The 21,606-nt window shown below is 46.7% G+C and overlaps 2 protein-coding genes and 1 non-coding gene across 4 annotated transcripts in view; 1 reads left to right on the top strand and 2 right to left on the bottom strand.

The window, feature by feature from the left end:
- Positions 1-728: 728 nt before the first annotated feature.
- The window catches only part of LOC144169534 (sodium-coupled monocarboxylate transporter 2-like), an 81,184-nt gene continuing 60,306 nt past the window's right edge, over positions 729-21,606 (bottom strand). Inside the window, exons 13-16 of the mRNA XM_077698747.1 lie at positions 7,426-7,604; positions 5,776-5,879; positions 3,631-3,725; positions 729-2,462 (exon numbers count right to left, since the gene is read on the bottom strand). Coding sequence (XP_077554873.1) covers positions 2,376-2,462; positions 3,631-3,725; positions 5,776-5,879; positions 7,426-7,604 — 465 coding nt within the window. The 3' untranslated portion in view covers positions 729-2,375. The remainder of the gene's footprint in view (positions 2,463-3,630; positions 3,726-5,775; positions 5,880-7,425; positions 7,605-21,606) is intronic.
- The window catches only part of LOC144169535 (uncharacterized), a 32,666-nt gene continuing 21,562 nt past the window's right edge, over positions 10,503-21,606 (top strand). Inside the window, exons 1-3 of one of the 2 annotated variants that reach the window (XM_077698748.1) lie at positions 10,503-10,597; positions 11,643-11,719; positions 11,812-11,857. In XM_077698748.1, the coding sequence (XP_077554874.1) occupies positions 11,666-11,719; positions 11,812-11,857 (100 nt within the window). In that variant the 5' untranslated portion in view covers positions 10,503-10,597; positions 11,643-11,665. Of the gene's footprint in view, positions 10,598-11,577; positions 11,720-11,811; positions 11,858-21,606 lie in introns of those variants that run through there. The other variant, XM_077698749.1, reaches the window with a different exon arrangement.
- Trnal-aag (transfer RNA leucine (anticodon AAG)) lies at positions 11,961-12,042 on the bottom strand. The gene has a single exon. It is a non-coding gene; the product is annotated as a tRNA-Leu (tRNA).

Here is a 21,606-nt window from a genome sequence, read left to right as displayed (position 1 = left end):
CGTCACTGTTGTAAGACGATGTTACCAAACTCGGCCTTGTTCCCCACAAGTATTCGTCGTTGTCTGCAGGAGAGGCACACCGTTCGATTGCTTGTCCAGGGGAATATGGGCTGCTGATGCATTTCTGTCTGCCCGGTTTCCATGCTTGGCATTTGGTGCAGTTCTTGCCACAGTGATCGTTCATTTGGCTGTGAGAGTGTGCGTGTGTTTGTGTGTGTGTACGTGTGTGCACACGCCTGTGTTCAGGATCGATGCTCAACGTGACTTGTCAGGAGTCTGCTCATCAGATATGTGTACGTGCGTGCGTGCATCAGGAGTGCTGTGAGAGTGGTGGTTTCTCTTTGTTGCCCATTCGTGTGAGAGGATTCATTGTTGTTGCGCCATGTTCACATTTCGAAGTCGGTGTAGTACCTAGTTGTTTTATTTTGTTTTCTTGGCTATGTTTGTGGGCGTGCAGTATAGGACGTGCTAGAAGCACACGCCGGCATCAACTGTAAGATACAACGGCCTCTCAGAGGGGTGATTCGCACCAGTCGCTGTCGCCTCCTTCTTTTTTAAGTGTATGTTTTTATACAAGGACGGGCGTTCTTATTCAGCGCAGTGCCTGGCATTGCAAGTTGGATAACAACAAAGTTTCTTTTGATTTTTTTTTGTAGGAGTCATATATAGCTTGTTGTGAGACATGTGTGCTCATGACATGGTGAATAAAAGTCACAAGAGTCAAGCACTTTCTTGTTCCACGCTCTTTAATTCTTCTTGAAAACACAGGATCAGCCTGACGTGCTGCAGTCGATTACTACATTATGCATGTTCCTTGCACCAACCGTAGAGTTTCAACAAGTCCACACGCGTCCGACACACAGCTTGTGGAGACGGTGAAAGCGAACAACAGTATGCAGTACACTTACTCGTTGCCGTCTTTCTAGCATGTATACTTGTATATTTTATATTGTGTGAGATGTGATGTGTCCACAATGAAACTTAATGTGTAACCTTGGCTTGGGCCCAGCTAAAAGATGCGATGGAAATCAAAGATGCAATGACTCGACAACAAGCTTCCGAGTATAGCCAGCACTCGCATCTGCTTGTCTGCTCCCTTCATGTTTTTCATCAATTATTGCAACATACCCTTTAGGTTCCTATTGTAAAATACACGCAGTCACTAAGTTAACAGCAACTGTGCCATTGAGTGATATAGCTGAAAGCTACTCGTTAAGACATATAATGAAGAACTTCGCTTGAAGAACGTCACAAATATACAAAAATTGGGCCATGAGACCGTGGATGGCTTGTATGTTGAAATGAAAACATTGGATGCACTGAGTGAAGAAGCCAGGCTGATGATGGGCTGTTGACAGGTCGCTGATGTGCAGTTTATACTAAGCAGGGTGTAGGAACGAAACAAAAGCCGGAAACAAAAAATGAAAAAAAAAAGAAAAGATATTTTTGGTTGGAACAAAAACGCAACCGAAACATTATTTATTATGTCGCTCAGGAGCAAAACCGGAAAAAAATTGTTTCGGTTTGAGTGGAAAGTTGGGGTATTGCAACATTCACTCCCATTTCCATGCAGCGAGGTGGGAGATTGCCGTCAGTTAAATAAATAAACGAGCAAAGAATTTCAGAAAAATGACATAAAATGAAGAAAAAGAGAATGCAGAAGTTGGCGCGATTACAACAGCATACAGCGAAAACAGCAGTTTCAGTGGCACTCTCAACAAAAGCAGCTACAATTCATGCCGCGCTTGTACGTAAGTGGTGCCAGAGCACAGCGGAAACTCAGCTCTCAATTTTTTTTTTTGCGAGATACAACGAACCTTTATGCACCATTACAAACCATTATTGTTTCTGTTCCAGAGCTGAACTTGAATGGAACTTTTTATTTATGGAACAAAACAGAAACCGAAACAAAAAGCATTTCGTTCCGAAACCCTGATACCAAGGAAGTGCTGGTGACTAGTAAACATTGTCAAAACATCAGTAAACATGTTAGAAAGGGGTCTAGTTCAGGTAAAAGTCAGTCTTTGAAGAGAAGTGGCTGCTTACTAAATTTAGAAAAAAGCGCCATTGATTTTTGCAAGTGGGATTACGTAAGTAAGACACACTCAAGAACTGAACCCCACTGGAACTCTTGCTCCAGTCTTTTTGGCATGTAAAGCTGGTAATATATTATCAGATGGCACAATATGTATGCTAATGCGGAGTATTAGAAGCTTTCTAGGCATGTTGAGTTCATTGTTGTAGGAAGGACCCCTTTCTAGGTCATTGAAATGGGTTACTTTTGTGTGCGTTTTTTGGATGAGCAGTTTGATATCATCCACATTCTGATGGCATGGGCACGCTTGGAGAGAATGTGTGGTTACGGTGCAGGCTTGTTACAGTTTTGTGGTGGAAACGTGCGTGTTTTCCGTTGCAAAAACCTCGGCAGCATTTTCATGGCTCCTGACTTGTCCATCGTGGTCCTGCAGAAGATGGGGATCACGGCAGGTTACACATGTTTAGGTGGAGTGACCAAGCATGGCAGTCGTAGACGTCAAGTGGAAGGTTCGAATGCGCTGCCTTTACATGCTCCTATTTGGGAACAAGAATCAAGATATATGGTTCTGAAAGCACAACCATTCTGAGAAGCAGATGCCCTCACCACGTGTTAACCCCTAACGGGACTATGAAGACAGCATGCAACTTTGCTTTATTCGAAAGATTGGGCAGCTCATACCTCCCTACAATTCTGTTTGACAAGGGGCATTGCCGCCACCACTGAGGAAGTATTAGTGTTTAAAGAGGTGGCTTTCAAATTTCCTACTCGCTGCGTCATTATATGATGCGGCAAAAGTTCTTTGATGTACTTTGGGTTGCAGCCAAGAATGAACAGTTGGTAAGTGCATTGACTCGGCACCATTGGGAAAAAACTGAAAGTCTAGGGTGTTCCGGCATGTATTAGCCCAATGCTGCGTAATTGCTTAGTCATAGATTTTGTTCTTTTTAGGATGATGAAGGCGACTACAATTAGATGGCTTAAGCTTGCATGGATCCTCAGTGCCTCGTGAGAAAATGATGGGCACGGTTTGTTCGTAACCGGACTGCTGCAAGAGCTACTTGAGATGGCGCAATGCCACTGCAGCTTGTAGAGTCGCTTGTAGCTTCCACATCTGATTCATGAGGATTTCTCTTGCGTTGTTTTACGATGGTTGTCTTTATTCACCTTATTGCCAAAAAATAGCGCCACTTTTTATTTGAAGCACCCCGAGCTTCAGCTGCAATCCCACGAAACTGTTTTAATAATTGGTAAGTTGGCAGTAGCCAATCGCAAAATTCACCTCCTTTTCGTCTGTTTTCTTCAATATCAGAAGTGGCAGATGTGGGTTAGAGGTGCGTGTTCGTAGTGAGAGTGTTGTAGAGATAAGACATTAACTAAGACAAATATGTCCTGGAAAAGCTGAGTGCTACACAGTCATCTTGCAGGTTGAGAACAAAGCACTGCTGCTTTAGTATAGTTGTAAAGTCAAGGTTTCATGTACTGCAATGCATACATGCTCTGTTGCATGCATTTTAATTTGATGGTACCAGGATATCAAATGACCAGGGTGTTTGGTTGCATAACTGTGTGCTCAGTGACTCAGTCTAACTCACCAACTCTGGGCCCGTAAGCAATTGAAATCTCCTCCAAAGCCTTATGAAGGCGTCACTTGTGAAGGGAAGATGCCTCTTGACGTCATTACCTCCTCCTGCAGGCAAAAATGCACTTTTGAACGGACTTCCTCATAAATGCCCATGGTATAGCGGTCACAGATGTTATATTGGAAAGCTTCAAATGACTTAAGCCATCAGGAGCTCTTTATTACCACGGCAGAACCAGCCTTATACGAGAAGAAATTGAACTACAACTTGAAATGTCCATAACAGGGTGGAGATATCACGAGAGAAACAAAATTAATGCACATATTGCAAATGTTAATTCACTACTGCTACATTCAATGCAATCATAAATTTGTTGTTTCAACACTTTCCCACACAGCCAAAGATAACAAGTATACTGTACAGATTAAACCAGTCCTACTTAAAAGATGACCAAGACAAACCAGAACTGTTCTGCTCTGCAGCTATAAAATCACCCTAAAGAAGTATGCACTTGTTTGCGTGCTTGAGTGTTCCATTGGTGAGGTTGTATTTCTGCTACAATCTACTTTTGTTAGAGAAGTGGTCTGCCTCTTGTTCCAGACCTCAGTTCTTAAGCCCCTGTTCCTGCGGTTGAGCACTGTCATAACCGAGTGGGAGGATGAAAGAGGGCGAATGCGGAGCTCAGTGGAGAATGAGATTGGCAGGGATACCGAAAAAAGCACGAGGGGGAGAGTGGACGAAGGTATATGGCGCAAGTACGAGGAGGGAATTAAGTGGAGGAGGAGAGAAGCGAACGACGAAACAGCGCTGCATGAGCTGCAGAGGTCCGTCTGCAATGGCACCATAGCCGCATGCCATCGGATGTTTGCTTATAGCTGCAGCATCACCTGTGACGAATCAGCCACGCGCTCTCTTCCACGATCTCGCAATTTGCGAGGCAGTTTAACCACACTCTACACAGTGTTCAATGTGCATTGTCTGCAGCAGCCGTGCTACCCACAGTAGTTCCTCAATCATATTACAAAAAAGACTACTAGTATGTAGTTGTACATACATGCATGTCTCTCTAAACTTATTTGCCCAATTGTTCGCAAAATCAAAACACCTGAGCAGCTGCCTCTGAGATCTGAGTACAGCTGGTTTGGGAAGGCGCATTAGATAGAGTTGCCATCAGTTATTTTTGCTGTCATGCGCGAGAATTTTTGGGTTCGACAAATTTCATCTCTTTCTGCTGCACATTTTTCCTAGAAAAGGAACTTGCAAAATTGGGTTGAATGGCCAACTTGTCAGGAAGATCCACGTTGCAAATACAATGAGCCCAATGGATAACTGCTGGAGAATAAGGACTGGTTCTAACAATAGAGCAAATCGCGTAAACTCAAGTTTCAGATCTACTCATTTTCTTTAGTCTCATTGAAAATGCACGGCTTCCTTTTTACCCGTTCATTCAGTGAATCGTCCAATTTTAAACCCTTTGGATGGGCATATGCCCTTTAATGGCTGCAGTTTCACTGCGCCACAGCTAGTTTGACGTCAGTTGTAGTCGACGCCATCACAGAATGCCTACACTTTTGCAGCCGAAGCTACGTTGCCGGCTGTTGCTACCGACACCATTGCTGCTGCATCTCTGCGGTGCAACGTTGTGAAGTTGGCTCGCAGGTAATTACCTACGAGTCAACAGGTTTCGACAGATGTTCGCTGAAACCTGTCGTCCCTAGAAAGAAATCTCAGTAGTATTTTTAAATGTGGTAGTATTGCTTTCCTGGTACACTGTGGGCAGATATTAAAGGTAGGATCACAAACTGGATTGACCAGGAACCCATGTGCAATGTACTCAGTCATTATTTGTTTCAGATATCAAAACCACGGTGAGGATGAAGGAAGGTATAGATAAGGAATGCTACCGCGTTAAAACTTTGCGTCCTCATGACACAACTGAAAGGAATTTTGAATCGAACAAATGGCAAATTTGAGCAGCATATAAATGCATGTATTTCTGCTAACAGTCTACATTTGTTAGAGAAGTGGTGTGCCTTTTGTTCTGTGGCTAATAGAGGTGATAGCGAGCGAGTGTTTCGAGACCACCACACGTCCATTATCTATAAACGTCATTCATCCAGGACCATTTTCTTTGCACGGCAGGACACACACACGTACCAGTCAGTACACTGATGGTGAGCCCGATGGCGACGGTAGCCAGCGCAGAAAACAGGCCACCCCAGTAACTCGACAGCCGGTAGACGGGGAATATGTCTGCCTCCCTGCGTGCATATCGACGAAGTCAAAAGAAACAGCCACGTAGCCGCGGGGCAGAATATGCTACCGCATGCATTAGACACTCGTAATTCCATGTGCGACCGATGCCCAGCTGACGCTGTCGTGCACATCCCCTGTTAGTGCCATCGCCAACCATTCTAATGCTGAGCATTCCTTGTCGCTATTATCTCGGTTTCGTTTTCCGGGCTGACTGGTTGGCCTTCTAACCAATTATCACCCGCTTGTCTGTAAAGAGTGCACCACAGCATACAGTATTAATGAGAAGGATATAGTCGTACCACGAAACACCTTTCCTATACGAATCCTGAGGTCCTTATCAGAACATGCCTGCGAGGTATATGAGCAATTCCCCGATAACAAAGAAATTATGCTTCGCACTTAAATAAAAGCGTAGGAGATAAACTTTGCCCCTATTTTTGATTGTATGGGAGGCGATCCAGTTACGGCCGTTTTGCCTGCAGTCTTCCTTGTGCAACGAGATTTCGGAGGCGTTACAGAATGCAGCTGGCGCGCGCGCCATAGCTCAGGTGTAGCATCCGGGTGTAAAACGTCTACTTGGTTTTGATTTGTACAAACTAATTAACAAGTTCTCAAAATGAACTTTGAATGAATCTGAATTTTGTGCTAGATAAACACACTTGATGCCCCAGGAGTTTGACTCCAGGTGAGGCGGCTTTTGCCTGCATTCTCTACCACAAACTTCAACTGGATGCACCTTGCAAACAAAAATGCTGTTCCCTCATTTGGTGTACAGTAAAGCCTGGTTATCAACAAGCACTTTGTAAATTGGGATCGCTTTCGTTTTTAGAACCATATATATTCGTGAATTTAAAAAAAAATTCTCCCGTATTTGCTTGCTTTGTTGCAAAAACGCGGCATGAAACACCCGTTCACAGCACGGGAGGATATATGCCGAAGGGAAACACAAGGACAGAAAAACGTTTTCCTCGTGCACCACACTCATACGTGGGGCCGCTAACGTGAAGGCAGCTAACACGCAGAATTAGCTGCTCTTGCATATGCGTTTTTGATGTTTTTGATGCCACTGCGTGCGCCCTTCGCCACTATGTACGGAAATGGGAGAGCGGCGGATCCTGTCATCTATTTCGCCATGTGAAGCAAAGTGCCGGCCACGCGAAAGGGTCTTTCTGATCTGGGGCACGGGAGAGGGTGCATCTAAACTAGTCTTGTGGAGTCATATAGTGGTTCATAAAAACCGTGTTTGTCGTCTCCTGGGGCATACTTTTCCAACCGCTTCCCATGCGTCAGGGACAATGCGGAAGCCGCTAAAAAATTCGCTGTGTCTCAACTCAGTTATGCCTGGGTGTGCGTAACCATAGAGATAATAGCGTAGCCAGCTGCGGTGGCTAAGGAATCGCTAGGTTCCTTAGCTGCCGCAGGTTCCCTAGGAACCACTGCCAGCTAGGGAACCGCGGTTGCGCCACCTGTCACAGCGAAACGGCCAGAATATGGCCATTGTAGCTCCCGCTACAAAACGCCGCTCGTGGCAACCTTCACACGTGCACTCACTTTGTTAGATTCGTGAGGGTGCTTGTTAAGTTAGAGGCGGATAGCGCTACTCCACCGCCGAGCTGCTGGCAGCGGTCCAAGGTGACTGGCATCCTGGGTGGCTTGAGCCCGTACAGGAGCCTGCCCGTCACAGCCCAAGCTTGGAAGGCCAGCGTCAGCGCGGTGGCCACCGCTGCGCCCTGCGTGAAAGACAGCGAAACTCGGTTGAATTCCCTTGCCTTCTTCCTGCGACGAAACAATCCCTTGTCCCCTCTCACGTATATACCACGCACGCACAGCAAAAATACGAAATGTATTGAATCACGTTTATATGATGGTGGTCTCGAAACACTGACAAAAGTGATAAACCATTTCTCGAAGTGAAAAAGCAATCACGTCGGACCAGATCAACTATCCGACCACTGTACACCATCTCGGGGCACTCAACTGTCACACCTTTAAGACACGTACAGCGCAATTGAGTACTGACACGAAATTTTTATGTTACGTTTTTTTCGCTGCTATGCGTGCCTACCAGCCCACTAATCATAGAATGACAGATTAGACGGTCGAGCGCAGCGTAAACATTCATTTACGGCGTCGTTTATTCGTGCCAGTTTCGGTTTCGACTGAAAAACGCCGAGCGGCCGCCATGACAGCATGTATAACATGACGTCACCATTCTTGCCGTATCGCTGCCTCTGGAAGCGCGCGCGAGCGAGCGCACGCGCGCGCCCAGACCGGCCGAGGTTTTCGCCGTCCCCACAGGCCCGGGCAGCATGACGTCAGTCCCAAAACCATGACGTGTACACACGCCCGAGCAGCGCGCGCCAACCACAGCCAGCGCGTCGGCTTCGTCACGGGAGCCCCGACGTCGGCAGTTTGGGGCACGTAGCAGATGATGTCACGTCGGCCCGCTCTGGGCTTTCTCGTGCGGGCGAAGATTAAAATGGATTTTAAATATGTTTCGCTGAACGGTTGCTGTTGAAACTTGCTGGGAGATATCTCCTGATAAAAAGGAAGCGTTTTACATAGTTATCTCAGCTTTGAAATTTCGTGTCAGTACTCCTTTATCGGTTATGGGCTTTATTTGTAAATATGAGGGCCGTGGCTTCGCACGGCCAGTAGATGAAAGCGCGTTGCTAGGCGCCATTCACGAAAGGTACGTCCTCACTTGCGGCAAATCTCGCGCCGCGCCGAGGCTTACCACTACTGGCAGCGCGCGCGCGCAAAAGTGGCGGCGGGGACTGAGGAAACCGGTCCTAAGCCCTCTCCGACGGGGGAGGAGGAGAGAAACGGGTCTGTGCATGGGGTCTGTGCATCCCCGCGCCGGTGAGCTCCATTGGGAGAGCACTGACCTCGCAGCTCACGTGAACCAGGCGTTGATTGGCTCGTTGAGTTCGGCGCGAAGCGCCCCGCCGCAAAAATGGGTCCCAGATCCACCCTTGCGCGGTAGAGGAATCTTGACGCGGGCGCGCTTTTGTGCGTGCCGCAAGTGAACGTCAGTTCCCGTAAATCGGCGCTCCCAGCACCAACCATGTGCACGTTAATCTTGAGCTGTGGCGCCGCTAACCGAAGCTGTAGAAATCGCATTTTTCAGTTTCAGCTTGCGTCGTTTTATGTAGAACAGCTTCAGTAAAATATATAGTTACGGGCAGAAGGAGTGCACAGTGGCCCGTAGCGCCAAGGGCATCCACCACCGACAACGACGAAGCAGTGGATGGTACGGACATAGTGCACGAGCTGTCATATAGTCGCTTGTACGTAGATCGCATGCCACGATAAATACATCGCTTTACCACCCGCCATGGTTCGTCCCGCCTTTGACAGCAGCTGCGGCCGCGGCACAATATTCACAGTACCCAGGGCCCGGGCTATTGTGACGCCACTGGCAACGGCAGGCGCGCCCACATTGGCTCAATGCAGTTATCGGCTCTGTCGTTTTCTTATACCGTTCAATTAAAAACAACAAAAGAGCCCGCTGTGGGCACGCCCCGCCTCACATATACAGTAAAGCCCGCTTATATCGTACAGCGCGAGGATTGTAAAATAGTTCGATATAGCAAAAATTCGATATAGAAAGTGAGGCAAAAAAAAACTTATATGAGAGCAATATCTTGCCGACGGAGTCACGAGCTAACGCTGAGCTCTTACCACCCTGCAGTTTACTATTGATACGGCACTTTCTCGGAAAGAAAACAATAATTTATTGGGGCGGAAGAACTGCGTGAGTGCAGCCTGCTTGTTCTTGGAGCGCAACGCGTTGCTGGTGGCTGCTTGCTCCACGCTATCTAAACAGTCGACAAGCACAAGACCGCTGCCCTCAATGGCACTGCAGTATCGCCGTAGCAGGGCCACGGCAGCGACGACTTCGCTCGTGCTCGGAAGCGTCACGGAGTCTTTGGCGTCTTCGACACAGCGGAGACAAGCATGGATTCAGTGAATAACGGCGAACCCAGCGAACCGAGAAAGTGCGCGCAGCGAGTGGCGCGAACTTGAAGTTCGGTGACTCCGCAGCCCACAGCGCCCAATGTGGCGCTTTCGGCTCCAACGGCATAGAGTTCCTCCATATATAGCTCCCTGCGGGAGCTATATAGAGAAACTTTACAACGGCATGCATGCGTGGAGCTGGTCCACTCTGCCACGGCCGGTTTGGACGCGCCCGAGCTCGCGCGGGAGTCGCAAGCGACACCCGCGCCACACTGCGCGCCGATGTATTGCGGGAAAGCCTGCCGCATGCCTAAGGAGAGCGAAAAATCTCGCGCGGGAGAGTTCGATATATCCATTGTGAGCAAAATAGCGTTCGATATAAAAAGTTTTAAATGCATGTAATTTTTACCAGAATTATACAAGGGTTCGGTATAGGCAATAATTCGATATATCCGTGTTCGATATAAGCGGGCTTTACTGTAGCACAAATACCCGGTTGATGTAGAAATTCACCATCGTGGACCGTGGTAAGTTAGATTTTCCGGAGAAGTGTCACAACGCATGAGTGGGGCAGGTTGGATGGAAAGTGGCAAAACGGACAAAACTGGCCGAGCAGGGCGTAGCATACGGGGAATGGCGGCAGCGGGTGCCACAGCTTTGATTATAAGTACTTCCGCAGAGCGCGGCGAATAGCCGTGTGCTGAGGCGAGGAGGAAGAAGAAGAGAGAAGAATCGGGAGCGCGCTCGGCCTTTCACCGCAACGGTAAGCGATGCATGCGTGACCAAAACATACGTCGTACTGTTCGTGAAGTTGCCTCTCCCAACCGCTAACTTGACTAATGTTGCGCTGCATGAACACAGTTTTTCGCACAGTCTGCGCGAACGCGTTGCGAGAACGGGATGTAAATGGTTGTGGGGAGATCACGAAGGTTTCGTACAGCACCCACACGATACCACAGCTACGTTTTACGCAAAGTCCGCCCAGAGGCAAGCACCACAATTTAGTGAAACGGGGACGCGGACGTGCTTGTCGTTTCGCGAATTGTCAAGTTGGACTAAATCTTCAGTGTTGAAAGATTTGATCTCGCACACGCTTTTGAAAGGTACAATCAAGAAAGGTGAGAGAGAAAGTAACCACTTTATTTCTCGTGACTGGTACTTATTGGGGAGGGATGGCAGAGGCCCATGTGGGCGCGTGTGGTTAGACCGTTAGAGTTTACTGAACCGCGAGGTCCGAGCTCCCCAAGGCCTGTTCCCAGAGGTGGGGGGTGGAACAGCGGGAAATGGGCCGTGTGGACACTCACAAAAAGGAAAATTGTTGAGCTAATCTAAGGTAGAAAATATTGCCCCCCGATATATCTGACAAAAACAGGCAGCGATTGCTTCGCTGCAAATCATCCCGAAAGGCGATAATGTTTCGGCCCGCACGACCATTCCCAGGTGACGCCTATACACCATTTAATTCGGTGGTTGATTTCGTATTTACGGATTATCCGGCAACTCATAGTTAATTTCAGCTTGTTGAGCCAGTATACACCAGTGAGATGGTCAATGGACAGAAACAACACAGTCGTGAGAGGAGGGTGCTAAGTGGAAAGAAATGAAGCTAAGAAGAGGTAAACAGAAAAAAAGAAAGGAAAGAAAAGAAGTGAATTTTCGTTCGGAGCGGAAATGGGGCTTGCTGGAGGTTTTGTGCGTCAGGGCCGCGGGTAACGCTGACAGTCATGAACAGGGAAACATCTATAATTTCTTGCGTTTCTTGTGCAGTTCCGAGCGCTGTGATAATGGCTGTTTTTAAATACCTGTAGAACCTAAAGGTTGCCTTGTCACTATGTGGGACTGCGAGACCAAAGTCGGAATCACCTGCCTGATCGTCATTTGCGGAGTGAGTACTGAAGATAGCCTAATTCATTGCTTGCAGTAAGGCACTTGTATGATTCAGCAATAATAACGTCGCTGTGTATATCTCTTTTGCAGAGCGCGAATACAATAGGCCTCGCTGCATCCATCCTGCAATGGGAAGGTAAGCTTGATTGTGTGGTTGACGTGAAGTGCACAGCGGCTGGCAAAAAACGCCAGTGAAATGCTGCATATTAAATTTAAAAAAGAAAGAAAAAAAATAACTGTGGCAGCGGTGGGATTCGAACCCACGCCCCCGAAGAGACTGGTGCCTTAAACCAGCGCCTTAGACCGCTCGGCCACGCTACCGACGAGCCCGGGAAACGATAAAGTCATATAAATAGCTGAAGCTTCATTGTTCACGTCTCGGATGGTGAAAGCGGCTATTATGGAGAAAAAAGTACGAAGGTCCACGAAGGCTACAAAGGTCTAAAATGCAACGAAGGTCCACGAGTTCAAAGCGCTACTTTGCTTTCGCAAGTGTCCCTAAATAAGCTAGCCGCGCACGGGTAGTAACGGCCGCTGCTTTGAGTTTTCCTGAATTTTCACAAAAGCTGCAGCGTCTGGGATGGAGAATCGTACGTTGCGATGGCAGAGGATGCCCAGTTCACAGGTTTTAAGCTTTAAGCATACGGGGCTGATGCTACAGTGAACAAGAACATCTTTTTCAAATAAACTGTAGCCAAGAGCGCCCAGAGAAATATGAGTGTTGGTAGTCCGGCGGCGAACACCGGAGCCAATCACGAACTATTTTCAAATGATGTCAAAATACTCAGAAGTTCTCGAAGCCGAAAACAGCTCCCCTGAAGCCTTTCGCTATTTTAATTCTTTCATAACAAAAGTTATCGGTTGGCCAAGTTTGTCGAACAGTAAAAATAAATGAAGATAGGAGGAGAGTTTCGGACAGGTACGTGTAAGCATAGAGTTTCTCACTAGCTTATATTGAGAAACTCTTTGCGTGTAAGTACCGGACGGTAATCCTTGATACGTAGAGTGTAAAAGGGGATCGAATCAGTACAAATAGGCCCTTGCCCCCTTTTGCGGTGCACGAGGTTTATCCAGAATTTCGATTTTTTTTTTTTTTTTTTTGGGGGGGGGGGGGGGGGGTTATCGAAATCCTCCGGGGTGGGGGAGGGGGGGTATAAATGTTCGGGCGGGGTGCCCGTAGTTGTAAAATCTTTTTGGAGGAGTTTCCAAATTTTTCTGGCCAGGGGGGGGTCCTTATGGGGGTGTTGGAGGGGTGTGTATAGATTAAGGGGTGTGTATAATGGTTTATGAGGCGTGCGCGGTGCACGCCCCGTAAAACTTGTAAAACTGAAAGGAAAGCGATGACTGCGCAAGAAAAATTCCCACATTTCTTTGCTCCCTGTCTAAATGACAGAGAGAATGTATAAATAACAATGCAGTCCGTCCTATTTGGTACGTGCATTCCCAATCAACCGCGCGTGTGTCGGAATCTATAGTTGCGTCTGTTTCAAAAATGTCCATTTCAATCGGGACGTAGTTGCTCTTGCGAGGCCTCTGAACAATTACATCCACAGAAACCGACTCCCCGCCTTGTTTGTGCTGCGTCCCATACGGGTCGTCTATACGTTTCAGGCAAAGGGCTTATTCGAAATTGACACATTGCAACGGACACGAAATGGACTAAACTGAGAACTTCGTCCCCGCAGAGTGAACGGGGTTTGACAACGTCGAACTGTGAGGCGAGAAATGCATTTTAGGTTCTGGTTTTGTCGGCAACGTAGAATATATTTTAAAAATGAGTAGTATGAACGCTGCAGAAAACGTGCCTTCGTGCGAGCAATAATGAAATAAATACCAGAGGTAAGGAGAACATATGAACGAAAAAAAAAAAAAGAAAAAAGAAGTCTAGTGGCAAGCCACATGTGTCACAGCTGTCATGTTTCGTTGTGGAAAAGATCTGTAAATGTTCCTGCGCTGGCAAAAGTCCCTCGATGGTAACCTCCCGTCGACGCCAGCTGTTGTGTCTGTTGGTACCTTGGAGAAGAGAATTTCTCCCGTAATACACGGAGTTAAAAACAACCGCAACTTGCGTCTTGGTGGATTACGATAGAGGCATTCATGGAGACTGAAGCGTTATATAGATGAGAAGAGCAAATATTTTACACGCCCTTACATCTGCGCAAGCCGAAGCGCTAATAATAATATTAATACTTCGTGCTCAGGGCGGGTAGAGCCAGGCCTACAGGGCCCAGAAAGCATAACTGTTCATGCCAAAGCTCGCGTGCCCAACCTGGTCGCCGTAGAAGTCTAACATCCAAACACTACCGCCCAATTACTCAAGGGCAACACGTACGTTTTTTGCTTATTTCTCTAGGGCCTCGTTTGGCGATAGAAAAATACTCGCTACGAACCGCAATAAATAAATAAATAAATAAATAAATAAATAAATAAATCGTTTATTTACGTCCCCAGGAACATTCAGGAGGGGGGGGGGGGGGGGGCTTTGTGCTGGCGCACGAGCACGAAGAAAAAAAAAAAGGAAAAGCAACATAGGAGCACACAGCTCACAAGTAATGCAATTACCCACCGCGGTGGCTCAGAGGCTTAGCACAAGGACGCGGGTTCGATTCCCGGCCGCGGCGGCCGCTTTTCTGATGGGGGCGAAAAGCAAAAACGCCCGTGTGTACGAGATTTCGGCGCACGTTAAAGATCCCCAGGTTGAAAATGAATCCAGAGCCCCCCAATACGGCGCGCCTCATCACCTGCGTTGCGTCGGCGCGTTAAACCACACAATCAATTAATCAACAAGTAATTCAATTTGGGACAGCGTTGCTTACGCAGAAAAAAAAAAAAACACACGCTGTCGCACACCCAAATATACGTTTCAACCACACACAACCACAGACGTACAGAAGCACAATTACAACACCTTACAGTAAGGCGTATAAGACGCCACACGTACATATATGTACTAATACAAAAATATACATAAACCATAACAATGTGAAGTTATGCGAAAACGAAGTCACTCAGGATAGTTACAAATGTGGAGAAGACAAGTGGATTGAAAAGATAGAAAAAAATTACTTCGTTGCAATTTCATACTGAAGTGACAGCGCATGGCGACGGATAAAAAAGGTCACTTGATGACAAGCTCACAGGCGTCTTTGCGGAACAGAGCTGGTGAATAATTAAATACATCTAAATATTCAGAGCACTGATTGTATGTACACTGCATTCGAAACATGGGGCACAAGTCACGCAGACATTTGGGATGGAAGAATGTATCGGGTCGTCTGGTATACTTTTGCTGCACATGTAATGGAACATGTTGCAGCCACTCACCACAGGACAATATGCCGTGAAGGATTTTGAATAGGAGAAGACTATCCGCCTTAGTGCGCCTGGAAGTTAAGCATGGTAGCATCGGCACAAGAGGTGATCCAGAATTATAATTGTTATGAGTAGCAAAGCGATGGCTAAAGACGGATATAAACTTTTTCTGGACACTGTCAATAAGCATACAGTTTGTTTTGCATGTGCTATTCCACACCACAGAGGCATACTTTAGCTGCGGACATCAAATAGTCGTGTACAGCTTGAGAAGAGAGCCCGGCTCCTTGAACTCCTTCGATAGGCGACGTACGTACAACGCCAAGGGATCGAAGGGCGAGTGATCCCCGGTTGTGCGGGGAGAAGCTTAACTTACTTTCGAAATTAACTCCAAAATTAACTCGAAGATCCTTAACTTCTACATCTATCTTCTCTTCCCCATTACCCCTTCCTTTTCCTGCCCCAACCACCTTTGTACCACTACCTCAACCCATATTTCTACCCCCTCCCCTTACCTTTCTCTCCCTGCGATACATATGTGGTGCAGGCTGGGAACCTCTTTCCCTCTCACAGTCACCTCACCTAACCCGTAGTACAGCCTCACCGTTAATGTTACAAGAGGACAATATGCTGTCAGTTTTTCTTGTGTATGCCATAATCTTAGTTTTAGAAGTATTTATGAGACGTTTGTTGCGCGAGCACCAATACAAAAAAGCCGTGATCGCCAGCTGGAGAACGGAACAGCTGACACTGTTTGATACAGCCTTAAATATTTGGACATCATGAGCATATAAGAGAAAACGACAATCACGAAATACTGAGGAAACATCATTGGGCCACTAGGGTGACAGAATGAACACCCAGAGTCGGGACTATGAGAAGGGGGAGGCCATTAACTCAATGGCGAGACGAAACAAGAAAGTTCGGAGGCAAAGAATGAATTCGGGCAGCGCAGGAAAGTGGCGGGTGGAGGTCAGTGGGAGATGTCTTCGTCCTGCAGTGGACCTAAATATGATGATGATGATGATGATTCCCGCGGGGGCATGGTCTCAAAGTAATGGGTTATTGAGACAATTTACAGAAAATTGCTAAACGCCCACTTTCGCCATGCTAACTTGCGTTGCGCGTAAAACGTTGGCCCACGTACTGTCCCGGAAGAGTTGAACGTGGCGGGAAGTTCAGAGTTACGGGGAATATGGGGACAACATGATTGATGTGCGGACGAAGTTTAAAATGCGTGGCTGAATTACAGACTTTGTAAAAACTACCATTACAATACAATGCAATAAAACACAGTACGATACAATACAATGCAATGCGATCACTTATTTTCCATAAACTTTATAGGGTTCTGGGGAAATAGAAGGGAAATGTTGGACATTAGCAACTTGACTAGCCCTAACAACCCGTGCAAAATCAATCAAAAGCGCTAACATGTTTCACAGAGCGGTGCATATGCATTACTGTCCCGGTTTCATGGCATGGGAAAAACACATAATACAGAGCTTGTCTGTCGGGGGTCGTCTTTTGTCTAACGGGTGGTAGAGTTGCAGAATATGGACTTCCCCACAGATGCATAGAGGCTATGTATTCTGAAGTGAGTGAAGGGAACTATGCTCTGGTACAAGTTAAGAACAGAAATCTCATGCATTGTATTACTCCGCCGAAGCGAGGGACCCGGATGTCAACACACGCGCGCGTCTAGGAAAGGTCGCGCTTAGGTCGTGACGTCGTCTGCCTTTTCTCGCATAGTTTCCTTGTCGTCGCTGCAGACTCTTATATGCAGATTACGCCCGAAAGAATCACTGAACCGACTCGTGTCACGTTAAAAACACTAGCAGAAACGCACTCTTTTCGCCGCGCGGGGGCTGTTGTTCTTTTGGCTGATAACCAGACCGATATGCAACGGCTCATAAATATTAGCGGGCAGGAAGCCACCGACCTAGGGTTAAATTTTAACACAGAAAAATCGGCAATAATGGTTTTCAATGACATTACCACTGACGCATGGTCTATCCAGCATGGCGAATTACCCAGAGTGAAGGAATATAATATTCGGGTGTGTGGATAAACGCAGGGGATAACTACTTAAGAACTCACTAGGAGAAGCGAAAGGCAGCTATAATGAAGCATAGAGCTCTGTGGGGGTATAACAAATACGAAGTAGGGAGAGGGATGTGGAAAGGGGTAATGGTTCCGGGTCTCACATTTCCGAATGCAGTATACTCTGCCTAAAATCAGACGCTCTATAGCAGGCCTTGAAGTGAACCAGAGAACGGTAGGCTGTTTGGTCTTAGGAGCGCATGGAAAAACAACTAACGAAGTGCAGGGAGATATGGGCTGGACGTCGTTTGAAGTTTGAGAAGCGCAGAGTAAAATATGTTTTGTGAGGAGGTTGAGAGCAATGGATCAACGTAGGTGGGCAGCTAAGTTTTTAGGTATCTATACTTGAAAAGCGTGGACAGGCAGTGGTTAAGGGAGACTAGAAGGCTAACGATGAAATACGGAAAGAACAGTGTAGAATACAAAACAGCCAAGGTAACCAAAAAACAGGCAAGGCAGATAGAAACGAATAAACAGAGAGAAAAAATAGAAGCTAAAACGTCGTTAGAGAAGTACAGGGCTTAGAAATTGGACATCAGAAAGGAAAATTTCTACGATAATTCCCAGGGCAGTGCTTTGCTTTTTGAGGCTAGAGCATGTTGCTTGCGAACTAAGAGCTTTGTGGGGAAGTATGCACAAAATGATGGTGTCTGCGCGGTCTGCGGAAAAGAAACAAACTATACGGCACATAGTGTTAGAATGCGAGGGTATCCATCCAAATCTACACAAGGGAAATATTCGGCTTCCAGAAGCCCTAGGATTTAAGGATAGCGCAGAGGAAGTTAACTTCAAGGATGTCGAGGGGACGAAAAGAAGATTAGAATGCTGGTGGACGAAAAGCAGGGAGGGGAATATTGCCTAGGACAGTTACCACCTGTAACAGGGAAAGAAAAGTATTTTGTGCCTAAGAAGCTTTAGTGCCTGCCCTAAGCAGCGCTAGAATTAAACCAAGAGTATTAAACTAAGGTATATCAGTCCTTTTTGGTAAGACGACACGTCATGAACCCGCTACAAAGGGGAACCAATAGCAATCATCATCATCATCATCATCATCAGATGGCAGATTGATAAAGTGGAGATAAGAAAAGTGATGGCATATTCGCAGTTATGCGAAGTGGAAAAATATGTTTTTGTATTTGCTATTCATCAGGTAATACTCTTGGTGTCTTCAAACATTGTTAACCATTCCGAGCAGGGGAAATGAGGAAGCATTTTGTTGATGACTACGAAAATTATTGTCCCATTCTTTTCCTGTCCACTGCGGGGATTTTTTCTTATTCATCGCGGCTTTCTGTCACTTCCCGCAGCTAACGATTTTATGATCAACGCCTTCTACATGTTGATGCGCACGTATTATTTTGTTGAGTATTTCTTACCTGTTTTCTTTTTTCTTTCTGCCCTGTATAACTGCTCTGGATGAGTAGCGCAGATATTTTTTTTTTGCTATCTGTCACGTTCTTCATCGCTAGCTGCGGCTACCAAAGTTAATATAATGAGAACTATTTGTTGATCACGATGACCACTACGCCGGTAGCGTAGTGGTCATCGCACCAGACGCGTATTCTGGAGGTCATGGGTTCGGATCCTACCCAGAACCTCGACCAGATGTCACGAAGCCAGAAATGACGCAGTTTGCTTGAAGAAAAAAAAAAAACAAATTTATTGGAGCGAATTTGTGCCCCCCTAACAACTCAAAGAATACAAAGGCGGCGAAGCAGCAGCCAACAAAGTGACTTGCGCAGGCGAGTGTCGGTCAATCGAATACCGCGGCATCCGCTCTGCGGGCGTTTATCTTTCGGCGCGAGCGTTTCTTGAACCGTCGAATTATATCCAGAACACTGTTAATCAAAGATTATTATAAGTTGGTGACGTTAGTTCAAAATACTCTCCCTATCAAAGGCGATGACTCATGCGGCATAAAAATAAAGAATGGAACACGCGCTTCACTTGTCCCACAGATAACACCGATAACACCAGAACATAAATAAACAAACCCAATGCATGCTTCGCGGCAATATCGACAGCTTAGTTCAACGAAATCACCGCTGAAAGTGATTCACGTAAACCTGAGTTTATGCATTTTATTTTGCCCAAGGGCAATGCGCTATACAGAACAGCACACAAAAGAAGGGTTGATTTCATTTTTAGTGCAAAGTGGCTGCGGGGGGCGTAGCACGAAGACTACAGCAGTCACCTCTTTGAAGGTTACTTCCGCGCGTAGCAAACACCTTTCCCGCCGAAGATTTCATTGATATAAACTGGTAAATTTGTTGAGACTATTTCTTCAAAATACAAGCACAAGCACTTTTGTGCTGAGGTAAGCATGTGTTGGTTCATTAGTGCGGTAAACGCTTCCTCTTTGCCCAGTTTTTAATGTCAGACGGGTCTTGATTGAAGTAGTTGCTCTACCATTTGCATGTAGACAGCTCTAAAGTGTAATTAAGAGTGGCCAAAAACCTGATTTGCAAATGCATAAGGCACCTTGTTTACGGGGTTTACGTTTGCTTGACGGGTTCAGCGACCTTTGGCAGTGCAGCTCTGTACGGCGCCGCATTACCCGACTGCATCAAAAACGTGCTTGCTCTTGAATAATGCCTTGCCCTTTTCTTCATTTGTGCCAATAAAAAAATGTGGTTGATGCCTCTTTCACAGGCATTGGTAAAACACGAAAGTGAAATGCGCCTTCACAGAAGCATTTAAATGTTATTGTGCATCCATATAAACTTGCACATCGTTATTTATATTACGTCGGTATGGCACCGTTAGAGGTATCAACGTTAGACACTGGACTGCACGCGTTGGAACATTGCGAAAATACGACCGAAACCACAGCCCCTTGCAAACCGTGTGAACGAAACCCAACCGAAACCGAAACCGAAAGCAGTAGGTGACGGAGAGTCCCTCGGGTACACGAAGACGCTGGCATCTAGGCGCTAACGGTCGGCGCTCATTAGCGTCACGATGAACTACTTCGCTTCGTCTTTCCTAGACCGCAGCACAATGAAGAGGTAGTGGGAAATATATATGGCGCGTTCGTAAACCTACTTGCGCGTGAATTCATAGCGCAGTGTGCATAGCGCTGTGTACCTCTCGTTGCGGCGAGAGAGTTCGTGGCTCGAATCCGGGTGGAGCCGCGTCAATTGAACTTTTTCTGGCGATGCCATTTCCGTGGCGGATATGACGCCGGTGAGATCTTGGTGTACCCGGGCATAAAACACTTTCGAGTTTAAAAAATCCAGAGCTGTCAATACGGCGAAATTAGGCTAGCCGGATCGCATTGTTCGTCTTCGCAAACGCCTGTCTAGTAGGCGCCGGCGGCGGATGGTGGCGCTGACACGGCGGCGCATCTAGAGTTCCTGTATATGCCTTTGATTTCCATTCGCCGCTCACGACCCTATTCGCTGATCGCCGTCACGTGCACAAAAAGCATCCACGCACCGCAGAGAAGCCGGCGATGCGGCTGCAACGCCGCTGCTGCCCTCTGCTGTCGGCGTCTTTCGTACATTTTGCGCCGCTGCCATGTCGCATTCGTAGTTCGTAGCGCGAGAGCGACAAGCCACAACACGCTAGTACTTGAAGAGTATCTTTTTTGCACAACTTCAGTACGCGGTCAAGCCGACAGCCCTGAAGGCCTACAATTTGTTTTGGTCTTCCATTTTCGCTGTTGTCGGTTATTAGCAGCTGGCTGTTCCTTTTGTTCGAAGGCTTACATGAGAAGCTGACGCCTAGCTCTATTTTGCACAGCCATATCTTCCCGATATTCGGATATGCGTTATAGGAAAACTGCACTCAAGAGGAGGAGGAGGAGTAAGGGGAGGAGGTAAAAACTTTGTTTAACAATTAAATCGATCTGGTTAGTGGGCCGGGTCCTCAGTCCAGGACAAGAGAGTAAAAGTAATTTTCTTCAAATCATAGAACGCCATCCCGAGTAGAATAGGATTTGTTCTTCGCGCCTGGAAGGGTTGAAACACGCCGTGTGGCAAGAGAGACCTGCAATTTTTGAATACCCTTATACACTGCATGCTTCGCCCCTCCCCAGGCTAACCAGATCGATTTAATTGTTAAACAAAGTTTTCCCCTCCTCCCCTTACTCCTCCTCCTCCTCTTGAGTGCAGTTTTCCTATAACGCATATCCGAATATCGGATGGCTGTGCAAAATGTTCCGAAATATCCCTCCAGGTCTTAACAAAGATATATGTGTTACTATAAATTTAACGAAGACGTGACTCGTTTTGCTCAATAAACCTCCATACTGGTTAGATGCCTGCAGGTCACATCACTTTACGTTGTCAAGGCATGAAAGTTTGCCGACATGCACTATAGACTGCAAAAACTGTAGGTTGAGTTCCAAATAACCCAGTGTGTATATACGCGCGTGCTGATTCTATACCAGGCATCTAACCAGTACAGCCGGTAAAAGGCTTGTCTATAACACAGCGTTCGTACTCTCAGCCCTATCCTGCCTCACCG

Source organism: Haemaphysalis longicornis, unplaced genomic scaffold (genome assembly GCF_048455015.1).
Source record: "Haemaphysalis longicornis isolate Haplotype H1 unplaced genomic scaffold, Haemaphysalis longicornis Haplotype H1 scaffold_2, whole genome shotgun sequence".
NCBI lineage: Eukaryota > Metazoa > Arthropoda > Arachnida > Ixodida > Ixodidae > Haemaphysalis > Haemaphysalis longicornis.
Note: the sequence above shows the minus strand (reverse complement) of the source record. Positions and strands in the feature narration are given on the sequence as shown.